General features: G+C 53.1%; 1 protein-coding gene across 3 annotated transcripts in view; it reads right to left on the reverse strand.

Annotated features, from left to right (window-relative positions):
* Positions 1-5,794: 5,794 nt before the first annotated feature.
* Positions 5,795-24,514, reverse strand: part of ttbk1 (tau tubulin kinase 1) — a 64,398-nt gene continuing 45,678 nt past the window's right edge. For all 3 annotated transcript variants that reach the window (XM_031902145.1, XM_031902144.1, XM_031902146.1), the window contains 6 exons: positions 24,345-24,499; positions 23,822-24,041; positions 21,943-22,115; positions 21,053-21,593; positions 7,716-9,226; positions 5,795-6,394 (listed from right to left, as the gene is read on the reverse strand). In XM_031902145.1, coding sequence (XP_031758005.1) covers positions 6,013-6,394; positions 7,716-9,226; positions 21,053-21,593; positions 21,943-22,115; positions 23,822-24,041; positions 24,345-24,499 — 2,982 coding nt within the window. In that variant the 3' untranslated portion in view covers positions 5,795-6,012. The remainder of the gene's footprint in view (positions 6,395-7,715; positions 9,227-21,052; positions 21,594-21,942; positions 22,116-23,821; positions 24,042-24,344; positions 24,500-24,514) is intronic.

Here is a 24,514-nt window from a genome sequence, read left to right on the forward strand (position 1 = left end):
GCCAGGGAGACAAGAGAATGGGCCAGGGAGACAAGAGAATGGGCCAGGGAGACTAGAGAATGGGCCAGGAAGACAAGAGAATGGGCCAGGGAGACAAGAGAATGGGCCAGGGAGACAAGAGAATGGGCCAGGAAGACAAGAGAATGGGCCAGGGAGACAAGAGAATGGGCCAGGGAGACAAGAGAATGGGCCAGGGAGACAAGAGAATGGGCCAGGAAGACAAGACAAGAGGTGATTTCTCTTCACAGGAAGGGCAATGGCTATAAGGAGATGTTAAACATACCAAGAGACACCAGAGGAAGCCTCATTGGCAAATTCAAGGCAAAGGGCACTGTTGGAACGCTACCTGGTCGTGGCAGAAAGAAGATGCTGACTGCTGCGCGCTACGTGAAGCGCAAAGTGGAGAGAAGTCCCCGTGTGACTGCTGAGGAACTGAAAAAAGATTTGTCAGATGTGGGTACTGAAGCTTCCGCTCAGACAATAAGGCGCACACTGCGTAATGAGGCCTCCATGCCAGAACTCCAGGCGCACCCCCTTGTGTCTCCAGAGAATAAGAAGAGTCGACTGCAGTATGCCAAAGTCATGTGGACAAACCACAAAAGTTTTGGGATAGTGTTCTGTGGAACTGTTTGGGCCCATGGATCAACGCTATGTTTGGAGGAGGCCTATGAAGAAAAGAACACCTTGCCTACTGGGAAGCATGGCGGGGGGTCCATCATGCTTTGGGGCTGTTTTGCTTGTGCAGGTACAGGGAAGCTTCAGCGTGTGCAAGGGACCATGAATTCTCTTCAGTTCCAGGAGATATTGGGAGAAAATGTGATGCAGTCCGTCACAAACCTGAGGCTTGGGAGATGTTGGGCCTTTCAACAGGACAATGATCCCTAACGTACCCCCAAGTCCATAGAGCATGGCTGCAGATTAAAGGAACATGTTGGAGTGGCCACCGCAGTCACCAGACTTCAATCCCATTGAGAACCTCTGGTGGGACTTAAAGAAGCAGCGCGCAAGCCTAACAATGTGACTGAACTGGAGGCTTTTGCCCATGAAGAATGGGCTCAGATACCCGTAGATCCCTGCCAGACACTTGTGCCAAGCTATGCTTCATGTTTAACTGCTGTTATACCTGGGAAAGGAGGTTGTACTCAGTACTAACAATGATTGGCACTTGGGGGTTGAATAAAACTGATAATGATGTGAGCACAAAAAAGACACGTGGTTATTTCATTATAAATGTTATATTTGTCTGACTTACAAGTGCCTCTTTGATTTAATTGGAAACAAGACTGAAATGATCAAAATCAATGTCAAACTGGCCAAAACACTCAATTTCAGTGGGGGGGGGGGGGGGGGGGGGGGGAATCATTTTGAACATAACTGTACCTGCAATCCCTTCAATTTCCTGGGTATTTAACCACAATCCCTTCTATTTCCTGGGTATTTACCTGCAATCCCTTCAATTTCCTGGGTATTTAACCACAATCCCTTCTATTTCCTGGGTATTTACCTGCAATCCCTTCAATTTCCTGGGTATTTAACCACAATCCCTTCTATTTCCTGGGTATTTACCTGCAATCCCTTCAATTTCCTGGGTATTTACCCGCAATCACTTCTATTTCCTATTTACCCAGTTGTGGGTATTTACCCGCAATATATTCTATTTCCTGGGTATTTACCCAGTTGTGGGTATTTACCCACAATATATTTCCTGGGTATTTACCCACAATCTCCTGGGTATTTACCCATTTGTGGGTGTTTACCCACATCACTTCTTATTTCCTATTTACACAGTTGTGGGTATTTACCAATTTGCGGGTATTTACTCGCAATCACTTCTATTTCCTATTTACCCAGTTGTGGGTATTTAACCCACAAACCCTTCTATTTCTTGGGTATTGATCCACAATCTCTTCTATTTCCTTGGGTATTTATCCACAATGGAGGAGATCCAGGTTCCTGTATATTCATACAGATTCTTGGTCAGTGAGCCCGGGAGAGTTCTATGGGGTGATACATGCAACAACTTCTCTAACCAATTGTGCTTACCTTATTATATGTGACTTTCTGTTCTTCAGTTTCCCTGGGTATTTACCCACAATCTCTTCTATTTCCCTGGGTATTTACCCAGTTGTGGGTATTTACCCTCAATATATTCTATTTCCCGGGTATTTACCCGCAATATTATCTATTTACCCAGTTGTGGGTATTTACCCGCATCACTTCTATGTCCTATTTACCCAGTTGTGGCTATTTGCCGATTTGCGGGTATTTACTCGCAATCACTTCTATTTCCTATTTACCCAGTTGAGGGTATTTATCTACAATCCCTTTATTTACTTGGGTATTTAGGGATTGTGGTTAAATACCAATGAAAATGGATGGGATTGTGGGTAACTACCCAGGAAAATGGAAGTATTTACCTACAATCCCTTTATCTGTCTCCTTAATCACTAAATTCTTATTTTCTTCTAGTTCCCTAATAACCCGTCTCTCCTGTGTCTTTTATTGTCTTCTCTCCCAAATCTCCGAGAAGAACTTGTTGGGAAGTTTCTATGAGCAGAACCACAATGGGTTTGATTGGACGGAACATCAGCTTTGCTCCGCCTCCCCGGTCCCATTCCTAAGCCTTGTCTTCTGGTAAAGTATTTGAATTCTCTGCTAAACCCATTGCCCTGAATCAGTCAGTACCTGAGCGGCCTTCTTATGGGGGGGGGGCTCATTACTGCCCCCCCTTATATATTTATATATAGTGACCCCCCTTAACTGCCCCCCCCCCCCAGTGTAACCAATCCCAACTGGGCCAGCCTTTCCCCATAACTGAGCCCATTCCCTTTATCAGCTTAGTCGCTCTTCCCTGTACTTTCTCTATTTCATTACTGCCCCCCCTTATATATTTATATATAGTGACCCCCCCTTAACTGCCCCCCCCCCCCCAGTGTAACCAATCCCAACTGGGCCAGCCTTTCCCCATAACTGAGCCCATTCCCTTTATCAGCTTAGTCGCTCTTCCCTGTACTTTCTCTATTTCATTACTGCCCCCCCCTTATATATTTATATATAGTGACCCCCCCCTTAACTGCCCCCCCCCCAGTGTAACCAATCCCAACTGGGCCAGCCTTTCCCCATAACTGAGCCCATTCCCTTTATCAGCTTAGTCGCTCTTCTCTGTACTTACTGCCCCCCATACTTACCCCATTTATATATTTCTAACAGTATATATATATATATATATATGTGTTGTCAGTGGGGCTCCCAGACCCGCTAGGACTGAACCCCAATATCGCATCGTCCCTGCCGGGCGCTGAACCCAATATCTCTCCCCATTTGGTGAACCCCAATATCCAACACATTTGCCCCAATACCAGGCAGTGGGAGACGTTACAGCAGGCTGGGTTTATTGATATTATGGGATGGTTTGATGTAAAGAAGAAGCTGTAGCTCTCGTCCCCCTACAGGTTGATGGGGGGAGTGCAAGAGAGTCCTTCCCTGTGAGTGACTCCGCCCCCTGACATGCCTGTGGGGGGGCAGCACACGGTGGGAATGAGATGGGGGGGTTACATTCGCTTGCAGTGTGTAAACATTCGGGCATTGCCCCAGTCATTGTCCTGGAATTGGGTTCTGCGGCGAGAGTAACTCCGGATTGGGTCGGCGGCCAGTACCAGTACCAGTACCAGGCCAGGGGCAGTCTCTGAGCAGGTTAATGCCCCCGGCTGCACATTATTGCCCACGCTTGTTACCCACCCAGCAGTAATTGCCCCTGTGCTTTAGCTATGGATCCCCCGTTGCTCTGGGCTCTGCTAGATATAATTATTCCCAATAACGGGGGGGGGCCCTTATAGTGTATCTGAACCCCTAATGGCGGGGGGGGCCCTATAGTGTATCTGAACCCCTAATGGCGGGGGGGCCCTATAGTGTATCTGAACCCCTAATGGCGGGGGGGCCCTATAGTGTATCTGAACCCCTAATGGGGGGGCCCTATAGTGTATCTGCCCAGAACCCCTAATGGCGGGGGCCCTATAGTGTATCTGAACACCTAATGGCGGGGGGGGGCCCTATAGTGTATCTGAACCCCTAATGGGGGGGGCCCTATAGTGTATCTGCCCAGAACCCCTGATGGCGGGGGGGGGCCCTATAGTGTATCTGAACCCCTAATGGCGGGGGGGCCCTATAGTGTATCTGAACCCCTAATGGCGGGGGGGGCCCTATAGTGTATCTGAACCTCTAATGGCGGGGGGGGGGCCCTATAGTGTATCTGAACCTCTAATGGCGGGGGGGGGGGCCCTATAGTGTATCTGAACCCCTAATGGGCCAAGGAAATTAAAGGGAAAGAACAAGTTTAAATGAATCAGTGAGTTTGGCGACTTGCAAATTCCACTCAGAATCATTAATAATTACTGGTCCTTTAATGTGGAAACTGCATCATACAGTCCGGCTGCTCCTGGGGTCCCCTCGCTGGGCACTAACTGCCTGGGGTCTGTATGTTCCCCCTGTGTGTGTGTGGGGGGGCTTGGGTGCTATTCTGCCCGGGGGATGGTGGCGGGCGGTGGGGATGGTGGGGGGCAGTGGGGGACAATGGGGGGCAGTGGGGGACGGGTGGGGACAGTGGGGACGGTGGGGGCAGTGGGGGGCGGAGGGGGACAGTGGGGGACGGTGGGGGCAGTGGGGACGGAGGGGGACAGTGGGGGACGGTGGGGGCAGTGGGGGACGGTGGGGGGCAGTGGGGGACAGTGGGGGACAGTGGGGACGGTGGGGGCAGTGGGGGACGGTGGGGGCAGTGGGGGACGGAGGGGGGCAGTGGGGGACGGAGGGGGACAGTGGGGGACGGTGGGGGGCAGTGGGGACGGAGGGGGGCAGTGGGGGACGGAGGGGGCAGTGGGGGACGGTGGGGGCAGTGGGGGACGGAGGGGGACAGTGGGGGACGGGGGGGCAGTGGGGACGGTGGGGGGCAGTGGGGGACGGAGGGGGCAGTGGGGGATGGTGGGGGCAGTGGGGGACGGAGGGGGGCAGTGGGGATGGTGGGGGGCAGTGGGGGACGGTGGGGGGCAGTGGGGGATGGTGGGGGGCAGTGGGGGACGGTGGGGGGACAGTGGGGGACGGTGGGGGGCAGTGGGGGACGGAGGGGGGCAGTGGGGGACGGTGGGGGGCAGTGGGGGACGGAGGGGGGCAGTGGGGGATGGTGGGGGGCAGTGGGGGACGGTGGGGGACAGTGGGGGATGGTGGGGGGCAGTGGGGACGGAGGGGGGCAGTGGGGGATGGTGGGGGCAGTGGGGGACGGTGGGGGACAGTGGGGGACGGTGGGGGGGCAGTGGGGGACGGAGGGGGGCAGTGGGGGACGGTGGGGGCAGTGGGGGACGGAGGGGGCAGTGGGGGATGGTGGGGGGCAGTGGGGGACGGTGGGGGACAGTGGGGGATGGTGGGGGGCAGTGGGGGACGGAGGGGGGCAGTGGGGGATGGTGGGGGGCAGTGGGGGACGGTGGGGGACAGTGGTTCCCCAGTTCTATTTGCAACAGAAATGATATAATTTTTGTGCTGGAAGCAGGGAGCAAAGGAAGAGCGCCCCCCTGTCACATGGGCTGTGCCTAAAGCATTGATAGGTCAAGTTCCCACCAATCATTGGATAGGGAGTCCTCATATGTCTGGCTATAGGGTGTGGGGCTAAATAGGAGCATTGATAGGTCATGTTCTGACCAATCATTGGGTGGGGGGTCCTCACATGTCTGGCTATGGGGTGTGGGGGTGTGCGGCTAAACAGGAGCATTGCCCCCCCAGACTAGGAAGGGGATCTGTGCATTAATCCATTATCTTTCCACCAATCGTCCTGCCTGAAGGCCCCGGTGTTGGACGTAGCTATGTACTCTCCCATTCCCTGATTGGCTGAGCCCTCCTGTCGCGGGACCATGACCCCCCAAGCGCATGTATTAAGCTGTAGAAAGTGAGCAAAGCATTGCACTATTCCCTCCTGGTCCGTCCTATGGCTGCTGTCGGATGTGCGCCCGGGTCCCATGATGGACCCCATTATCTGCCATCCCCAGCTCCTTGCCTCCCTTTGGTTGCCAGGCTTGATATTTGGACTCGTAGTCTTTGCCCTTTGCGGGGAAATGCTGGAGTTGCTGGGCATTCGCCCTGGCTCTGTGCCCGGGGCTGGAGCTTTGGGGGGGCAATTGGCCTTTTTTGCCGAGATGGGGATGGACTTTCCGTTCTGGAGAGCGACTGACTCCGAGATGAAGCACTAAGTGTTCGGCCCGGGGCCGCGGGACTTTTGGGAGGAGCACAGTTGATTCTCTTCACGTTGGTTCTGCTGGGTACTGGGCTGGACAGGGGGGGGAGCCTCATATTCAGGGCTTTGGGCCGGAGCTCAGTCCCACCTCCACTAACCACAGATCTTGAGGGCTTGAACCTGCAAGGAAACACAAAGGGACGGGCGTGAGAGAGAGATGAGGAGCTTCAGTTGGCCATTGTGGGACATCCCCAGAGACCATCCAGTCCTCAATGGTCCCAGACCCAATGAAAGCCACAAACCAATGGCTGAAGTACAAGAGACGTGTGGGAGGAGTCCTTCCCTAAATGGAGAGCAGCAGCTGGACGGGGCTGGTGAGGGACCAAATGGTACCACTAAGGATCAGGTAGAGCTTGGTACTGGGGCCCCAAATATCATAAGGACCTCATGGTAACCCTGAACCCCAACTATCAGCGATGCTAGAAGGGAATGATAGAGGGAAGGTACCACCCTGGCCAATGGGTGAGGTGCCCAGACTGGACGTAATAGATACCCTTGCCACTGGGTGAGTAGCCCAGACTGGACTGGAAGTGATACCCTTGCCACTGGATGGGGTGTCCAGACTGGACTGGAAGTAATAGATACCCTTGCCACTGGGTGAGGTGCCCAGACTGGACTGGAAGTAATAGATACCCTTGCCACTGGGTGAGGTGCCCAGACTGGACTGAAAGTGATACCCTTGCCACTGGATGGGGTGTCCAGACTGGACTGGAAGTAATAGATACCCTTGCCACTGGGTGAGGTGCCCAGACTGGACTGGAAGTAATAGATACCCTTGCCACTGGGTGAGGTGCCCAGACTGGACATGATACCCTTGCCACTGGGTGAGAAGCCCAGACTGGACATGATACCCTTGCCACTGGGTGAGGTGCCCAGACTGGACTGGAAGTAATAGATACCCTTGCCACTGGATGGGGTGCCCAGACTGGACTGGAAGTGATACCCTTGCCACTGGATGGGGTGCCCAGACTGGACTGGACATGATAACCTTGCCACTAGATGGGGTGCCCAGACTGGACTGGAAGTGATACCCTTGCCACTGGATGGGGTGCCCAGACTGGACGTGATACCCTTGCCACTGGATGGGGTGCCCAGACTGGACTGGACATGATACCCTTGCCACTGGATGAGGTGCCCAGACTGGACTAGACATGATACCCTTGTTATCTCAAGATCTGGCTCAGTTGGCCAGCCAAACCTCCATTTTGGCCATTCTCCGACCATGTATCTGATACAATCAAAAGATTCACTGACTTTCGTAGGGGACACGGCCGTGACATACAGTGCATTATATACAGCACCCAAGGGATTTTATCCCCCACCCACCCATTATAATTCAGTTTCCCATGACGCAGTGCATGTAGCTGGACTCACATTGAATCCATTATACTGGAGTGGTTCCCTACACGGACCCCACAAGTACTAACAAAGAAATTCTTACCTCTGTGCCATCAAAGATTCTCTTAGGTTGCTACTGGTTGCTACTGGTGGAACCACTGGGTAATTACTTTTCACTGGAGTAATGGGACGGGGAATTCTGCTTCTGACTGTTCCATCTTCTTTTCCTGGAGTAACAATTTTCTTCTTCCCCACCTTCCTTGGGACGGAATCATCAGAATCGTGTGTGTCCTCCTCGGAGCCTGTGGTGGAAAGAGTTTCTGATGTCCGCCTCCGGTCATCGCTGGAAGAGGCAGAAGAAGAGCCGGCAGAAGCCAATCTTTGCAGCCTCACCTGCCTCTTCTCCATTACCAGACGGGCTAAATCCAATTGTTTGGACCTCTTTTTGAACCTTTCTTTGGCCGAGTGTGACATGGACCTATCTGACCCAGTATCTTCTTCAGAGAAGAAGACAGGGATTCGGCTCCGGAAGCGAGGCCCAGTAGCTTTGTTGATCGGGCCTTGCTCGGTTTCTTTAAGGCGATCAGTGGCAAATACAATATTTTTCTGTTCCTGCTCAGTAAGCTCTTTACAAGCCAAGTTGATTGGTTCTTTATCTAACTGGGACAGACTGAGTGCATTGACCAAACTGGGCGCTACGTGAGGCTCAGCGAAGACATCTCCATGGCTTGCCGACACGGCACAGCTGTCCATCTCCCCCATTTCCACCGCAGAATTGAGGTTTCCATTCTCCCTCAGGTGCTCCTGTTCCTCTGTTTCCTCTTCAATAATGGGCTCCTCAAACTGCCCCGGGGTGCAGTGTTCATCGAGCCTCAAAAGCTGCCCGTTGGAAGACATGACATTTAGGTGTGTCTTTTCTGCAATATGAACAAACGTGCGTTCGACTTTGGTGAAGGGGGAGGAAGCGGTAGCAGATGCCGAGCAATGAGGTTTGGGCTCGGATTTGAGAACAGAGGATAACGTTCCTGGTTCTGAAACATCCAGTTGGCTCCCCAGGGGCTGAAGCCTCTCCCCTTGTGGGGTCAGCACAGCAAGAGTTCCCAGATCAACCTCTGGCATCAGCTCATTGGTAACTGGAGACCTCTTCATGTCCCCAGGAGAAAACAGCACTAAGGTCTTTGAACCCTCTTCCAGCTCCAAGTCATTCTCTGCCGTAGAGGCTTTACCCCTCGAATCCTTCTGGTCGTCGGCCAACAGAGTGGAGGGAGCTCCTTCCTGGCTGCGCTCGGTGCTCTTCTGGCTTACCTCACTGCTGGACCCACTCTGGAGATCGATATCTTCTCCTAAAAACTCTGCCTCTTCTTCCTCCTCTTCAGCCTCTTCTTCCTCCTCCTCCTCTCGCTCGTGTGGGACCCTCCCATTGATGATGATATGAGGCTCGGGAGCGTACACCGCCGGCAGGACCACGCTGGAGAAGTCCACTCGCTTGATTCGGTGTGGGACCCGCAGCATTTCCTTGCTGTCAGAGATGTCCTTCTTGAAGTCTTGGTAAGGCAAACTTAAAGGCACCACCCTGGGCACAGTGTTCATCTCCAGGTGCTTCAGGCTCAGAACCTACATCGGAGGGAACTATGGTTAGTGATTTCAGCCAATGGCACATCAGAACCAAAGAACAGAACTTCCTCTATGGACCAACTTTAGAGCTTTCACTGGCCAATAGGGAACAGTGTGTGTCACTTCATGAAAGAAAAAGAACAATGATAGGTTTAAGGGGAACCTTCCTACCCGACCCTGTGACCAACATGATCTCCATTTGGAATAAATGATGATTACCTTTTAGGGGATCCACCTAGACGCCCCCTGGGGGATGTCTGGGCTACAACTGAGTGGTGGACAGATTATTATCATGCTGCCTGCCCAGAAGCACCATGGGATGTGGGAGTGTCAACAATTAACCAATCACAGCTTTTCCCTCACACAGGGAACCATATAATCCAGATTGTGAGCTCTTGTATGAAGGAGCATTTAGACCCCCTATCCAGCAAACCCGTTGTTTAATTAGCTTGACCTTAATGATGATCTTGATGCCGCTGATGATATTGTACGATCAGCCCTTCCTACCCCCGGGCCTACAGCCTGTGGCTCTTACCTGTTTCCCTCCGTCTGTGAGCATGGCGTTAGAGAGAGCAGGTCGAGGCTCATCACAGTAGTTCCACCCAATTACAGAGAAGTTATTGCACAGGGGGCAATGGAGGTATGGGGGGTATGAAACCTACTGAAAGCCAAACAAAACCCCACACTCACTTAGATTGAATCACTGCCTGTCAGGAACTGCCAGCTTTGTTCGACTGGCCAATACCAGTGAGAGGCGGTACCTAAAGGATGAGGAAGTGACATCACCCAGGAAGAGGAAGTAGATTGTGTGCTGGGACAGAGAGACTGAGGGGCACGGTGGCTTCGCTCCTGCCCAACTGAAGGGTATTAAGGTCGGTGCCAGTAATAAGCAAATCCCTGAAGCCCCCGGAGCCCCCCAGGGGGAGGAGAATATAATAGGGGCAAAGTGCTGCGGGGAATTGTTCCTGCAATTAAGCATTGAATCCGCCAGGCCTTTTGACAATTACATGTTGTGGCTTCAAACTGACTGTCACCTCCCAGCCTGCCACTTACAGTTCCTAATACTAACGGGCTCCTGTGGAACCAATATGGGCCCCCCCCATAGAGGAACATTGGGGATCAGGTAGGGAATGTAAAAGCACCGGGCAAATACATTTATGGCACAGGGAAAGGGTTAATTTCTGGGGGTCAGTAGCAAGTTAAGCCCCTTGGCCTATGATTATGAATATATGATATTTATGGACCCAAACAGAACCGTGTATTAGTACAGAGCAGAGCAATTGGTATCTGATGATCCCAAACGATACACGGAAATTCTGATGTTCCTCGGGGTTCGGCACGTGTCGCCATGTCTGCGTGTAACATACGTGTAATGAGACACCAGCCCCCCCTCTCCCATGACTTGTACCCCCACATTGCCTGTTGTTAGAGCTCAGTGGATCCAATCGGTTCTGCATCGTCTGGAGAACTTCTGCTTCTTATCGGTGCCGGTGGGGCAATTATTCCGCTCAATATGTGGGTAATTAACCCCCTGTTGTTATCACTTGCCCCCAATCTCACAGCCTTTTCTATCTGCAACAGGGGCCTCGTTACTTACATGAGAGGGTCTATAGCCCCCCTATATCTCATCTGTCTAAATATTTACCCTATGCCACCAGGACTACTGCACCCTCGGCCTCCTCTGCCCCCGGTCTATCTTAACCCTTTCACTTCCCCACCTAGGGGTCTCTGGGTCCCTCTCAGAAGCCCCAAGTTGTTCCACCTGCCCCAGCTGCTGCCACCCCACGCCCGGAACCTTTCTCTTTCCTCCAACCCAGAACTGCTCAGTAAGGATCCACCTTTGGCTTTTTCAGAATTCAACCCAGGTTCTACCCCCAGGAGCCCCCATGGGCTGGACCTGTCCCACGATGAGCAGTTATGGCAAGGGCTGCTGGGTAGGCAGGTACTAGTGCTGGGCGGTATACCGCCATATACCGAATACCGTTTTTAAAAAAAAAAACTGATATTCATTTTTTAAATACCCCTATACCGGTGTATCGGGTTGCGCCCCGTGCGTACTGACGTCACATACGCACAGAGCGCAACCCGAAGCGGCAACAGAAGCAGCACGGGCCGCATCGCTGGCCTGGAGCTGGCCAGCTTGCTGTATGGGGGGCTGTATGGGGGGGGGGGTGCTTATAAATAATAATCCTAATTATAAGTAATAAGCAGCCAATGGTGCCCCCCAGGCTATGGCCCACCAATAGTAACACTCCCCCACCAACAGTTACGCTCCCCCCCACCACCTACCAATAGTAACACTTCCCCACCAATAATAACACTATCCCACCAATAGTAACACTTCCCACCAATAATAACACTATCCCACCAATAGTAACACTTCCCACCAATAATAACACTATCCCACCAATAGTAACGCTCCCCACCAATAATAACACTATCCCACCAATAGTAACACTTCCCCACCAATAATAACACTATCCCACCAATAGTAACACTTCCCACCAATAATAACACTATCCCACCAATAGTAATACTTCCCACCAATAATAACACTATCCCACCAATAGTAACGCTCCCCACCAATAATAACACTATCCCACCAATAGTAACACTTCCCCACCAATAATAACACTATCCCACCAATAGTAACACTTCCCACCAATAATAACACTATCCCACCAATAGTAACGCTCCCCACCAATAATAACACTATCCCACCAATAGTAACACTTCCCCACCAATAATAACACTATCCCACCAATAGTAACACTTCCCACCAATAATAACACTATCCCACCAATAGTAATACTTCCCACCAATAATAACACTATCCCACCAATAGTAATACTTCCCACCAATAATAACACTATCCCACCAATAGTAACACTTCCCACCAATAATAACACTATCCCACCAATAGTAATACTTCCCACCAATAATAACACTATCCCACCAATAGTAACACTTCCCACCAATAATAACACTATCCCACCAATAGTAATACTTCCCACCAATAATAACACTATCCCACCAATAGTAACGCTCCCCACAACTGACCAATGTCCATGGCACAAGGATATGGGTCGGGATCATTAGCCCAACATACTGGTACCAAAGGTTGTATGAAAATGTATTTTATTGCTGTGTGTATGGGAAGCCTTAGTCTTGGCACAAACACTGGGTATCAGCCACCTATGGGTGCTCGGAAGGTACCCCCAGCCTGGGTGGCACGGACCCCTCTCCTCTAATGCAGTGACTGTACCTGGGAAATGGGTGCAGCAGCCCCCACGTGGATAGTGCCCCCCGTGCCACCTCTCAAGCACCCACCGATCCCCTCTATGACCCACGATCAGCCGCTGCCCAGGGTGTGGGCAATACCCAGTATAAGGAACAGAGCCGCACAGCACTCAATCATACAGAGCCACCGGGTGCAAAAAATGTGCCCATTTTAGTGAAACATGAACAAATCTGCTATTTTACATTGTGTGATTGGCTCCCAGCAACAGTAACAAGAAGGGTTAATAGCAGAAACTTATGGGGCAATAGGGGGAGTAATATTGAGCAGTAGGAGGAGTTATAGGGGGGGGTATATGGAGCAGTAGGAGGAGTTATAGGGAGGGGTATATGGAGCAGTAGGAGGAGTTACAGGGAGGTGTATGTGGAGCAGTAGGAGAAGTTATAGGGAGGGGTATATGGAGCAGTAGGAGGAGTTATAGGGAGGGGTATATGGAGCAGTAGGAGGAGTTACAGGGAGGGGTATGTGGACCAGTAGGAGGAGTTACAGGGAGGGGTATATGGATCAGTAGGAGGAGTTATAGGGAGGGGTATATGGAGCAGTAGGAGGATTTATAGGGAGGGGTATATGGAGCAGTAGTAGGAGTTATAGGGAGGGTTCTATGGAGCAGTAGGAGGAGTTACAGGGAGGGGTATATGGAGCAGTAGGAGGGGTTACAGGTAGGGGTATATGGAGCAGTAGGAGGAGTTACAGGGAGGGGTATATGGAGCAGTAGGAGGAGTTATAGGGAGGGGTATATGGAGCAGTAGGAGGAGTTATAGGGAGGGGTATATGGAGCAGTAGGAGGAGTTACAGGGAGGTGTATGTGGAGCAGTAGGAGAAGTTATAGGGAGGGGTATATGGAGCAGTAGGAGGAGTTATAGGGAGGGGTATATGGAGCAGTAGGAGGAGTTACAGGGAGGGGTATGTGGACCAGTAGGAGGAGTTACAGGGAGGGGTATATGGAGCAGTAGGAGGATTTATAGGGAGGGGTATGTGGAGCAGTAGTAGGAGTTATAGGGAGGGTTCTATGGAGCAGTAGGAGGAGTTACAGGGAGGGGTATATGGAGCAGTAGGAGGGGTTACAGGAAGGGGTATATGGAGCAGTAGGAGGAGTTACAGGGAGGGGTATATGGAGCAGTAGGAGGAGTTATAGGGAGGGGTATATGGAGCAGTAGGAGGAGTTATAGGGAGGGGTATATGGAGCAGTAGGAGGAGTTACAGGGAGGGGTATGTGGAGCAGTAGGAGGAGTTATAGGGAGGGGTATATGGAGCAGTAGGAGGAGTTATAGGGAGGGGTATATGGAGCAGTAGGAGGAGTTATAGGGAGGGGTATATGGAGCAGTAGGAGGAGTTATAGGGAGGGGTATATGGAGCAGTAGGAGGAGTTACAGGGAGGTGTATGTGGAGCAGTAGGAGGAGTTATAGGGAGGGGTATATGGAGCAGTAGGAGGAGTTACAGGGAGGGGTATATGGAGCAGTAGGAGGAGTTACAGGGAGGGGTATATGGAGCAGTAGGAGGAGTTATAGGGAGGGGTATATGGAGCAGTAGGAGGAGTTATAGGGAGGGGTATATGGAGCAGTAGGAGGAGTTATAGGGAGGGGTATATGGAGCAGTAGGAGGAGTTACAGGGAGGGGTATGTGGACCAGTAGGAGGAGTTACAGGGAGGGGTATATGGAGCAGTAGGAGGATTTATAGGGAGGGGTATGTGGAGCAGTAGTAGGAGTTATAGGGAGGGTTCTATGGAGCAGTAGGAGGAGTTACAGGGAGGGGTATATGGAGCAGTAGGAGGGGTTACAGGAAGGGGTATATGGAGCAGTAGGAGGAGTTACAGGGAGGGGTATATGGAGCAGTAGGAGGAGTTATAGGGAGGGGTATATGGAGCAGTAGGAGGAGTTATAGGGAGGGGTATATGGAGCAGTAGGAGGAGTTATAGGGAGGGGTATATGGAGCAGTAGGAGGAGTTACAGGGAGGTGTATGTGGAGCAGTAGGAGGAGTTATAGGGAGGGGTATATGGAGCAGTAGGAGGAGTTACAGGGAGGGGTATATGGAGCAGTAGGATGAGTTACAGGGAGGGGTATATGGAGCAGTAGGAGGAGTTATAGGGAGGGGTATATGGAGCAGTAGGAGGAGTTACAACATGGGAGTAGTTCTAGGGATAAATAGGAGGTGGGAGAAACAAGGAGGCAGACATAATGTTGAACCATTCTGGGGCAATAATAGAGGCATAAATATAGGGAGTGTAACATGGGGCATTAGGAGGCATAGCATTGAATAATACTTGGAAAAAGGGGTTTATAAGTCCTACTGTGAATGCAGAGAAGCAATAGGGCAACCCCGCCCCCCTCACTATCCCCCCATTATTAGACACTGTGGGGTATTTAGGGTAGCAGCATTCTCATGTGACCAGTGTATCCGCCTGGTTACTAATTCCTTATACAGACGGTTCCTATGGCCTTACTATGGGTTACTGTACAATATACATTCCTACTCTGATTCACACCTAGCGCCAGTACTCAGTACTGATGTATGCTGCAGTCTCACAGGCAAGCCTTTAGTCCATAGAATGCAGTACAGGGTTTAGCGCCGGGCCCTTGGGGTATAAAATATAGGGCCAGGCGGGTGCAGGCATGCATCTAGGGGGCTGTGGCTCAGTCCCAGGGGGAGGAGCTTGTGCCCAGACCCTCCTCCCGCAGTGCAAAGGGGTCTCCCAGAGACCACCGACAGGAAGAAGACTTGTGGGGTTTTTGCATTTATTCTGTTCTTCAAGTTTCGCCCAATTTTATAGTGATACTTTGTAACACTCTGGAGAGCAGCATTGATTGTAGTGTGAGTTGCACTGTGCGTTTCTGCCTCTGTCCGGCAGCTGGGGGGTTAATGGAGCGCTCGCCGGAGCTTCTGGAAAGGGATATATGCAGGGGGGGGGGGCAATGGGACCGGCGCTGATCCTTCTGGTGGTCCCCGAGCTGGTAGTCAGAGCAGCCCCCTCGGCAACTGAATTCCGACGCCGGCCCATACGGATCCGTACTGGTAGTCAGAGCAGCCCCCTCGGCAACTGAATTCCGACGCCGGCCCATACGGATCCGTACTGGTAGTCAGAGCAGCCCCCTCGGCAACTGAATTCCGACGCCGGCCCATACGGATCCGTACTGGTAGTCAGAGCAGCCCCCTCGGCAACTGAATTCCGACGCCGGCCCATACGGATCCGTACTGGTAGTCAGAGCAGCCCCCTCGGAAACTGAATTCCGACGCTGGCCCATACGGATCCGTACTGGTAGTCAGAGCAGCCCCCTCGGCAACTGAATTCCGACGCCGGCCCATACGGATCCGTACTGGTAGTCAGAGCAGCCCCCTCGGCAACTGAATTCCGACGTCAGCCCATACAGATCCGTACTGGTAGTCAGAGCAGCCCCCTCGGCAACTGAATTCCGACGCCGGCCCATACGGATCCGTGCTGGTAGTCAGAGCAGCCCCCTCGGCAACTGAATTCCGACGCCGGCCCATACGGATCCGTACTGGTAGTCAGAGCAGCCCCCTCGGCAACTGAATTCCGACGCTGGCCCATACGGATCCGTACTGGTAGTCAGAGCAGCCCCCTCGGCAACTGAATTCCGACGTCAGCCCATATGGATCCGTACTGGTAGTCAGAGCAGCCCCCTCGGCAACTGAATTCCGACGCCGGCCCATACGGATCTGTGCTGGTAGTCAGAGCAGCCCCCTCGGCAACTGAATTCCGACGCCGGCCCATACGGATCCGTGCTGGTAGTCAGAGCAGCCCCCTCGGCAACTGAATTCCGACACCGGCCCATACGGATCCGTGCTGGTAGTCAGAGCAGCCCCCTCGGCAAAGGGATTCCGGCCCATACGGATCCGTGTTTGTAGCGGAGGAACTGGGAAATCTGCCCGTGACGGAGAACTCCCATTGGGTACATATTCTGCACCCCGGTCACATGACGAGATGGAGGAAGCTCACTGGACAGACAGTGTTGGCGCTTGTGCTGGTAGGTGGGAGGGCAGAACCCGGTGGCTCTGATGGCGATGGCGCGGCACCCTTAGCTTTGGGACAGGTGAGACATGCGCAGTGCCAGGGGCACCGTCTGGGCGAGAGGAGGGGGTGGCAGAGCAGCATTTGGGGCATGCAATATCTGCTTGGTGCCAGCTGTCAGCCCAGGGGGCAGGTTGGCGCCACCAAGTGATACAGACTCCGTGCAACAGCAGCCGCCTCTGACTGGGCCCCAATTGCATCGTGGGATTCCTTTATTGCGATTCCTCCGCCTTCCTCAGCACCTTTGGGGCCCCGACGGGCGGCTCTGACAACTATGTTTTGTGGGTGAAGCGCGCCCACACTTGCTGCAGCTGCGAGCGGGAAATGCGCAGCACCGACGGGACCAGTCTGTGGTTGCCAGCGGGCAGCGGGTGGTGGTGGCGGCGGTGAGGAAGACGCACGGGGCTACTCTCGGCAGAGCGGCTCCGCTGGATGAAGGTGCCAGCGGGGTGGGGGTAATGCTCCGTCTCCAGGGTGGAGGATGAGAAGACGGAGGACGCCAGTCTGCGCAGGGGGCTGTACCGAGGCAGGGGGTTCTGGGAGAGTCTGTCCTCCTCCGGCTGAAAAACATCAAGAAGAGCGGAGGAAAGGAGTGAGGCAGAGCAGAGACTGGCTTCTAGCTACATGCTGCATCTTCAGGGGGCCCCTCCCCCAGCCACTCCCAGAATGCCTCTGTGCTTCCCTGTCCCGGGTGCACTTCCTGTCGTGGCGACTCTTGGCTGCGGTTGGCTTGCACACAGAGAAAGGCACGGAAATGCACGGCCACACCCCCTGGGGCTAAAGGGTTAATGGCTGGGAGGGCTAAAGGGCAGGGAATCCCAAGGGGTTAAACCTCAGGCCGTGGCACTGCCCGCTGGTCTCTAGGGAGCACAAAGATGGCGGGCACATTGAGCGTTCCTGAGTGGCACAGACAAATGGCGGCCTATAAATAAAGGAGACAATGCCCCAAACATGATGCCCCCCCAGCGTCCCACCCAGCACCCTGACTAAACACCAAGGCTCAGCCGGGCGCCATACAAACCCAACTGCTTACAATTCCCCTGGCCCCTCCCTCCAACCGACATCAATATCATTCTCCACCCATGTTAGGTGTCACTAGACCCCGCCCCCCCTTGGGTCCCTGGCCATGACGTGACACTTTATATTTTTGTGTAGTTCCTAAAAAAATCCCTCTACATCCATAACCATTGGTACAAAGACCAGACCCTGTTGCTCACTTGGGTTCTATACAAAGACCAGACCCCCGTTGCTCACTTGGGTTCTATACAAAGACCAGACCCCCCCGTTGCTCACTTGGGTTCTATACAAAGACCAGACCCCCGTTGCTCACTTGGGTTCTATACAAAGACAAGACCCCCATTGCTCACTTGGTTTCTATACAAAGACCAGACCCCCGTTGCTCACTTGGGATCTATACAAAGACCAGACCCCCGTTGCTCACTTGGGTTCTATACAAAGACCAGACCCCCGTTGCTCACTTGGGTTCTATACAAAGACCAGACCCCCGTTCCTCACTTGGGTTCTATACAAAGACCAGACCCCCGTTGCTCACTTGGGTTCTATACAAAGACCAGACCCCCGTTGCTCACTTGGTTTCTATACAAAGACCAGACCCCCGTTGCTCACTTGGGTTCTACACAAAGATCAGACCCCCGTTGCTCACTTGGGTTCTATACAAAGACCAGACCCCCGTTGCTCACTTGGGTTCTATACAAAGACCAGACCCCCGTTCCTCACTTGGGTTCTATACAAAGATCAGACCCCCGTTGCTCACTTGGGTTCTATACAAAGACCAGACCCCCGTTGCTCACTTGGGTTCTATACAAAGACCAGACCCCCGTTGCTCACTTGGGTTCTACACAAAGATCAGACCCCCGTTGCTCACTTGGGTTCTATACAAAGACCAGACCCCCGTTGCTCACTTGGGTTCTATACAAAGACCAGACCCCCGTTCCTCACTTGGGTTCTATACAAAGATCAGACCCCCGTTGCTCACTTGGGTTCTATACAAAGACCAGACCCCCGTTGCTCACTTGGGTTCTATACAAAGACCAGACCCCCATTGCTCACTTGGGTTCTACACAAAGATCAGACCCCCGTTGCTCACTTGGGTTCTATACAAAGACCAGACCCCCGTTGCTCACTTGGGTTCTATACAAAGACCAGACCCCCGTTGCTCACTTGGGTTCTATACAAAGACCAGACCCCCGTTCCTCACTTGGGTTCTATACAAAGACCAGACCCCGATTGCTCACTTGGGTTCTACACAAAGATCAGACCCCCGTTGCTCACTTGGGTTCTATACAAAGACCAGAGCCCCGTTGCTCACTTGGGTTCTATACAAAGACCAGACCCCCGTTGCTCACTTGGGTTCTATACAAAGACCAGACCCCCGTTGCTCACTTGGGTTCTATACAAAGACCAGACCCCCATTGCTCACTTGGGTTCTATACAAAGATCAGACCCCCGTTGCTCACTTGGGTTCTATACAAAGACAAGACCCCCATTGCTCACTTGGGTTCTATACAAAGATCAGACCCCCGTTGCTCACTTGGGTTCTATACAAAGACAAGACCCCCGTTGCTCACTTGGGTTCTATACAAAGACCAGACCCCCATTGCTCACTTGGGTTCTATACAAAGATCAGACCCCCGTTGCTCACTTGGGTTCTATACAAAGACCAGACCCCCATTGCTCACTTGGGTTCTATACAAAGATCAGACCCCCGTTGCTCACTTGGGTTCTATACAAAGACCAGACCCCCATTGCTCATTTGGGTTCTATACAAAGACCAGACCACCGTTGCTCACTTGGGTTCTATACAAAGACAAGACCCCCGTTGCTCACTTGGGTTCTATACAAAGACCAGACCCCCATTGCTCACTTGGGTTCTATACAAAGATCAGACCCCCGTTGCTCACTTGGGTTCTATACAAAGACCAGACCCCCATTGCTCACTTGGGTTCTATACAAAGATCAGACCCCCGTTGCTCACTTGGGTTCTATACAAAGACCAGACCCCCATTGCTCACTTGGGTTCTATACAAAGACAAGACCCCTTTGCTCACTTGGGTTCTATACAAAGACCAGACCCCCATTGCTCACTTGGGTTCTATACAAAGACAAGACCCCCGTTGCTCACTTGGGTTCTATACAAAGATCAGACCCCCGTTGCTCACTTGGGTTCTATACAAAGACCAGACCCCCGTTGCTCACTTGGGTTCTATACAAAGACCAGACCCCCGTTGCTCACTTGGGTTCTATACAAAGATCAGACCCCCGTTGCTCACTTGGTTTCTACACAAAGACCAGACCCCCCCGTTGCTCACTTGGGTTCCATACAAAGATCAGACCCCCGTTGCTCACTTGGGTTCTATACAAAGATCAGACCCCCGTTGCTCACTTGGGTTCTATACAAAGATCAGACCCCCGTTGCTCACTTGGGTTCTATACAAAGATCAGACCCCCGTTGCTCACTTGGGTTCTATACAAAGACAAGACCCCCATTGCTCACTTGGTTTCTACACAAAGATCAGACCCCCGTTGCTCACTTGGGTTCTATACAAAGATCAGACCCCCGTTGCTCACTTGGTTTCTACACAAAGACCAGACCCCCGTTGCTCACTTGGGTTCTATACAAAGATCAGACCCCCGTTGCTCACTTGGGTTCTACACAAAGACCAGACCCCCGTTGCTCACTTGGGTTCTATACAAAGATCAGACCCCCGTTGCTCACTTGGGTTCTATACAAAGATCAGACCCCCGTTGCTCACTTGGTTTCTACACAAAGACCAGACCCCCGTTGCTCACTTGGGTTCTATACAAAGATCTGACCCCCGTTGCTCACTTGGGTTCTATACAAAGATCAGACCCCCGTTGCTCACTTGGGTTCTATACAAAGATCAGACCCCCGTTGCTCACTTGGGTTCCATACAAAGATCAGACCCCCGTTGCTCACTTGGGTTCTACACAAAGACCAGACCCCCGTTGCTCACTTGGGTTCTATACAAAGACCAGACCCCCGTTGCTCACTTGGGTTCTATACAAAGATCTGACCCCCGTTGCTCACTTGGGTTCTATACAAAGATCAGACCCCCGTTGCTCACTTGGGTTCTATACAAAGATCTGACCCCCGTTGCTCACTTGGGTTCTATACAAAGATCAGACCCCCGTTGCTCACTTGGGTTCTATACAAAGATCAGACCCCCGTTGCTCACTTGGGTTCTATACAAAGATCAGACCCCCGTTGCTCACTTGGGTTCCATACACACAAGGGCCAGATCACTCCTGCTCACCGTTTACAGTGCGAGCCAATGGCAGGCTACACAGGAGCATATAATAATATATTAGAGCCTATGGGGCAAACACGCGGTTGGTTCTGGTACATTATATGTAACAAATATAAATATATATAACCCTTACTGGAGCTGAAGTGCCCCGTTATATAACTAGGTGTCACACTAATATTCTATTGTGTTGTGTGTGGAGTCACTCGTCTTACCTGTCTCTGAGGTCCACTCGGATCAGACTCTCGTCTCCGCTGCCGCGTTAGGGATGTAGAATGGGAATGGGATGGGCTCCCAGGAGTCGCGTCGGGCCTGCTGTCCAGCCCCTCATTTCGACAGGACGTCTCCTCCTCGGCTACGGTTTGCATGGCCCGTGGCCTGGCCTCGTGCACCTTTGGTCTTACAGCTGCCTCCGCCCCCCCGGGCCTCCGCCGATCCTCCCCTTCCTCCAGGGGTCTCAGCTCCTCGGGCTCTTCGTCAGTAGTTCCGGAGGTGCTGGGTTCTGCCCCGGGATGGAAGTCCTTCAGCTCCGTTTCTTTATCTATGATCACCCACTCCTTGCTATCGAAGTCTTCCTCCTCCGCCAGCGGCACCGAGCGAAACGCGTTGCTTAAAGCTTCATGTTCCACCGAGGCGGAGACTTCCATGCGCCCGCTGCCCTGCCGATCAGCATTCCCCGTGTCTATGGACAACATCTGGGCCGGCTGCGAGGAACAGGCCTGGCGGGATGGGGAAGCAGGGAGGTCCATCCGAGACCTGTCAGAACATAATAAGAGGATGTTCAGACTCAGTGTGGGCCCTAAACATGAACGGGGCCCCACCCGATGCCTGTTGGTATTAGCTGCACTTAGGTAGGTAAGAGGCTGGGCGTTAGGGAAGCCCCCAGATTTCAGGGGTTCTACTGTCTGAGAAAAGGGAAAATACTGTGACTCGGCCCAAACCTACTGCCCCAGAGCCTCCTTACACGGGGGCCGTGCCTCAATAAAAACTGCATGGCTTCTCCAATACCGGGGCCACACTGGGTCCCAGCAGCACCAAGAACCATTATATCATCCTCATTCCCAGTCCATCACCCCCCCCCCCCCCCGCGCCCCGGGTTCCCTACCTTCTCTCTGGCAGCTCCGCCCTCTCGGCTGTAGAGAGTCGGTCCGACTCGGGGCTGTTGACCCGTCTGTAGCGCAGGGAACGAGCCTGGGTGGTAGGGGATTCTGGGGGTGCCCGTACGGGGGAACTGGGACACCCTCCCCGACTGGGATCCTCTTCCATCAGGCACTGTGTCTGCAAGGCAGAATGTTTGTGTGGCACTGTCACTGGCATGTTGGCACGGAGACGAGATAATATGTACAGAATAAAGATGTGCCCGCCAATGTCTTGTAACTCAGGCTCCTCACTGCCCGCTGGCAACCTGATCTACAGCCCACCTACTGGCGTTTGTGTAGGATCTCACCATCAGCATAGGGAGGGGCTCTGTAAGGGCAGTACAGCGAGTGGGCGGGGCATGTGGGACACAGGAAGTGATGCCTTGCTGATGCTGATCCTGAGCTGGGATTGGAGGAGAAGGAGCAGTGAGGGTGGGACAGTGTGGGGGTGGAGCATCTGGGACACAGGAAGTGATGCCTTGCTGATGCTGATCCTGAGCTGGGATTGGAGGAAAAGGAGCAGTGAGGGTGGGACAGTGAGGGGGCGGGGCATGTGGGACACAGGAAGTTGATACCTTGCTGATGTTTATTCTGAGCTGAGATTGGAGGAGAAGGAGCAGTGAGGGTAGGACAGCGAGGGGGCAGGGCATGTGGGACACAGGAAGTGATGCCTTGCTGATGCTGATCCTGAGCTGGGATTGGAGGGGAAGGAGCAGTGAGGGTGGGACAGCGGGGGGCGGGGCATGTGGGACACAGGAAGTGATGCCTTGCTGATGCTTATTCTGAGCTGGGATTGGAGGAAAAGGAGCAGTGAGGGTGGGACAGTGAGGGGGCGGGGCATGTGGGACACAGGAAGTTGATACCTTGCTGATGTTTATTCTGAGCTGGGATTGGAGGAGAAGGAGCAGTGAGGGTAGGACAGCGAGGGGGCAGGGCATGTGGGACACAGGAAGTGATACCTTGCTGATCCTTAGGGTAGGACAGTGAGGGGGCGGGGCATGTGGGACACAGGAAGTTGATACCTTGCTGATGCTGATCCTTAGGGTAGGACAGTGAGGGGGCGGGGCATGTGGGACACAGGAAGTGATACCTTGCTGATGCTGATCCTTAGGGTAGGACAGCGAGGGGGCGGGGCATGTGGGACACAGGAAAGGATACCTTGCTGATGCTGATCCTTAGGGTAGGACAGTGAGGGGGCGGGGCATGTGGGACACAGGAAGGGATCCCTTGCTGATTCTGATCCTTAGGGTAGGACAGTGAGGGGGCGGGGCATGTGGGACACAGGAAGGGATACCTTGCTGATGCTGATCCTTAGGGTAGGACAGCGAGGGGGCGGGGCATGTGGGACACAGGAAGGGATCCCTTGCTGATTCTGATCCTTAGGGTAGGACAGCGAGGGGGCGGGGCATGTGGGACACAGGAAGTTGATACCTTGCTGATGCTGATCCTTAGGGTGGGACAGTGAGGGGGCGGGGCATGTGGGACACAGGAAGTTGATACCTTGCTGATGCTGATCCTTAGGGTGGGACAGTGAGGGGGCGGGGCATGTGGGACACAGGAAGTTGATACCTTGCTGATGCTGATCCTTAGGGTGGGACAGTGAGGGGGCGGGGCATGTGGGACACAGGAAGTTGATACCTTGCTGATGCTGATCCTTAGGGTGGGACAGTGAGGGGGCGGGGCATGTGGGACACAGGAAGTTGATACCTTGCTGATGCTGATCCTTAGGGTGGGACAGTGAGGGGGCGGGGCATGTGGGACACAGGAAGTTGATACCTTGCTGATGCTGATCCTTAGGGTGGGACAGTGAGGGGGCGGGGCATGTGGGACACAGGAAGTTGATACCTTGCTGATGCTGATCCTGAGCTTGTTGCGATTTACATCTGTCTCTTCCCAAATCTCGGTGTCATTAAAGCCCAAGTTGGGTGTTTGGCCAGTGATGTCGGCCGGCCGGCACGGAAGCACCGGGGGGGCATTTTCCTGGTCACTGAGATGCTCTCCCTGCAGGACGTCCTCTGTGTTTTCCCGCATTAAATCGCCCGGTACCGGAGTCACATTCACCACCCTACAGAGAGAAGGGTCAAGGCAAACTGTCAGCCAGAGGGGCAATAATGTGGCACTGAGGGACCCACCATGCTTGGCACTGCCCCAGAGGGGCAATAATGTGGCACAGAGGGACCCACCATGCTTGGCACTGCCCCAGAGGGGCAATAATGTGGCACTGAGGGACCCACCATGCTTGGCACTGCCCCAGAGGGGCAATAATGTGGCACTGAGGGACCCACCATGCTTGGCACTGCCCCAGAGGCAACATATTGTGGTATGAAGGGTCCCACAATGCACGGCTAGCGCCAGACTGAACACTCACCCAAACATGGCCGCCGTCTGCCGGGTGTTCTGCTGGGGGGGGGTGGAGGAGCTGGTGGAGAGCAGGATCTCGGTTCCCCCTTTCTCCCAGTCGAAGGCCTCGTTCTCTGTGATCCCCCGTTCCTTCATGCTGCTCTCAAACACCGACATGATCATCTGTGGGCACAGGAA

Source organism: Xenopus tropicalis, chromosome 5 (assembly GCF_000004195.4).
Source record: "Xenopus tropicalis strain Nigerian chromosome 5, UCB_Xtro_10.0, whole genome shotgun sequence".
NCBI classification, from domain to species: Eukaryota; Metazoa; Chordata; class Amphibia; order Anura; family Pipidae; genus Xenopus; species Xenopus tropicalis.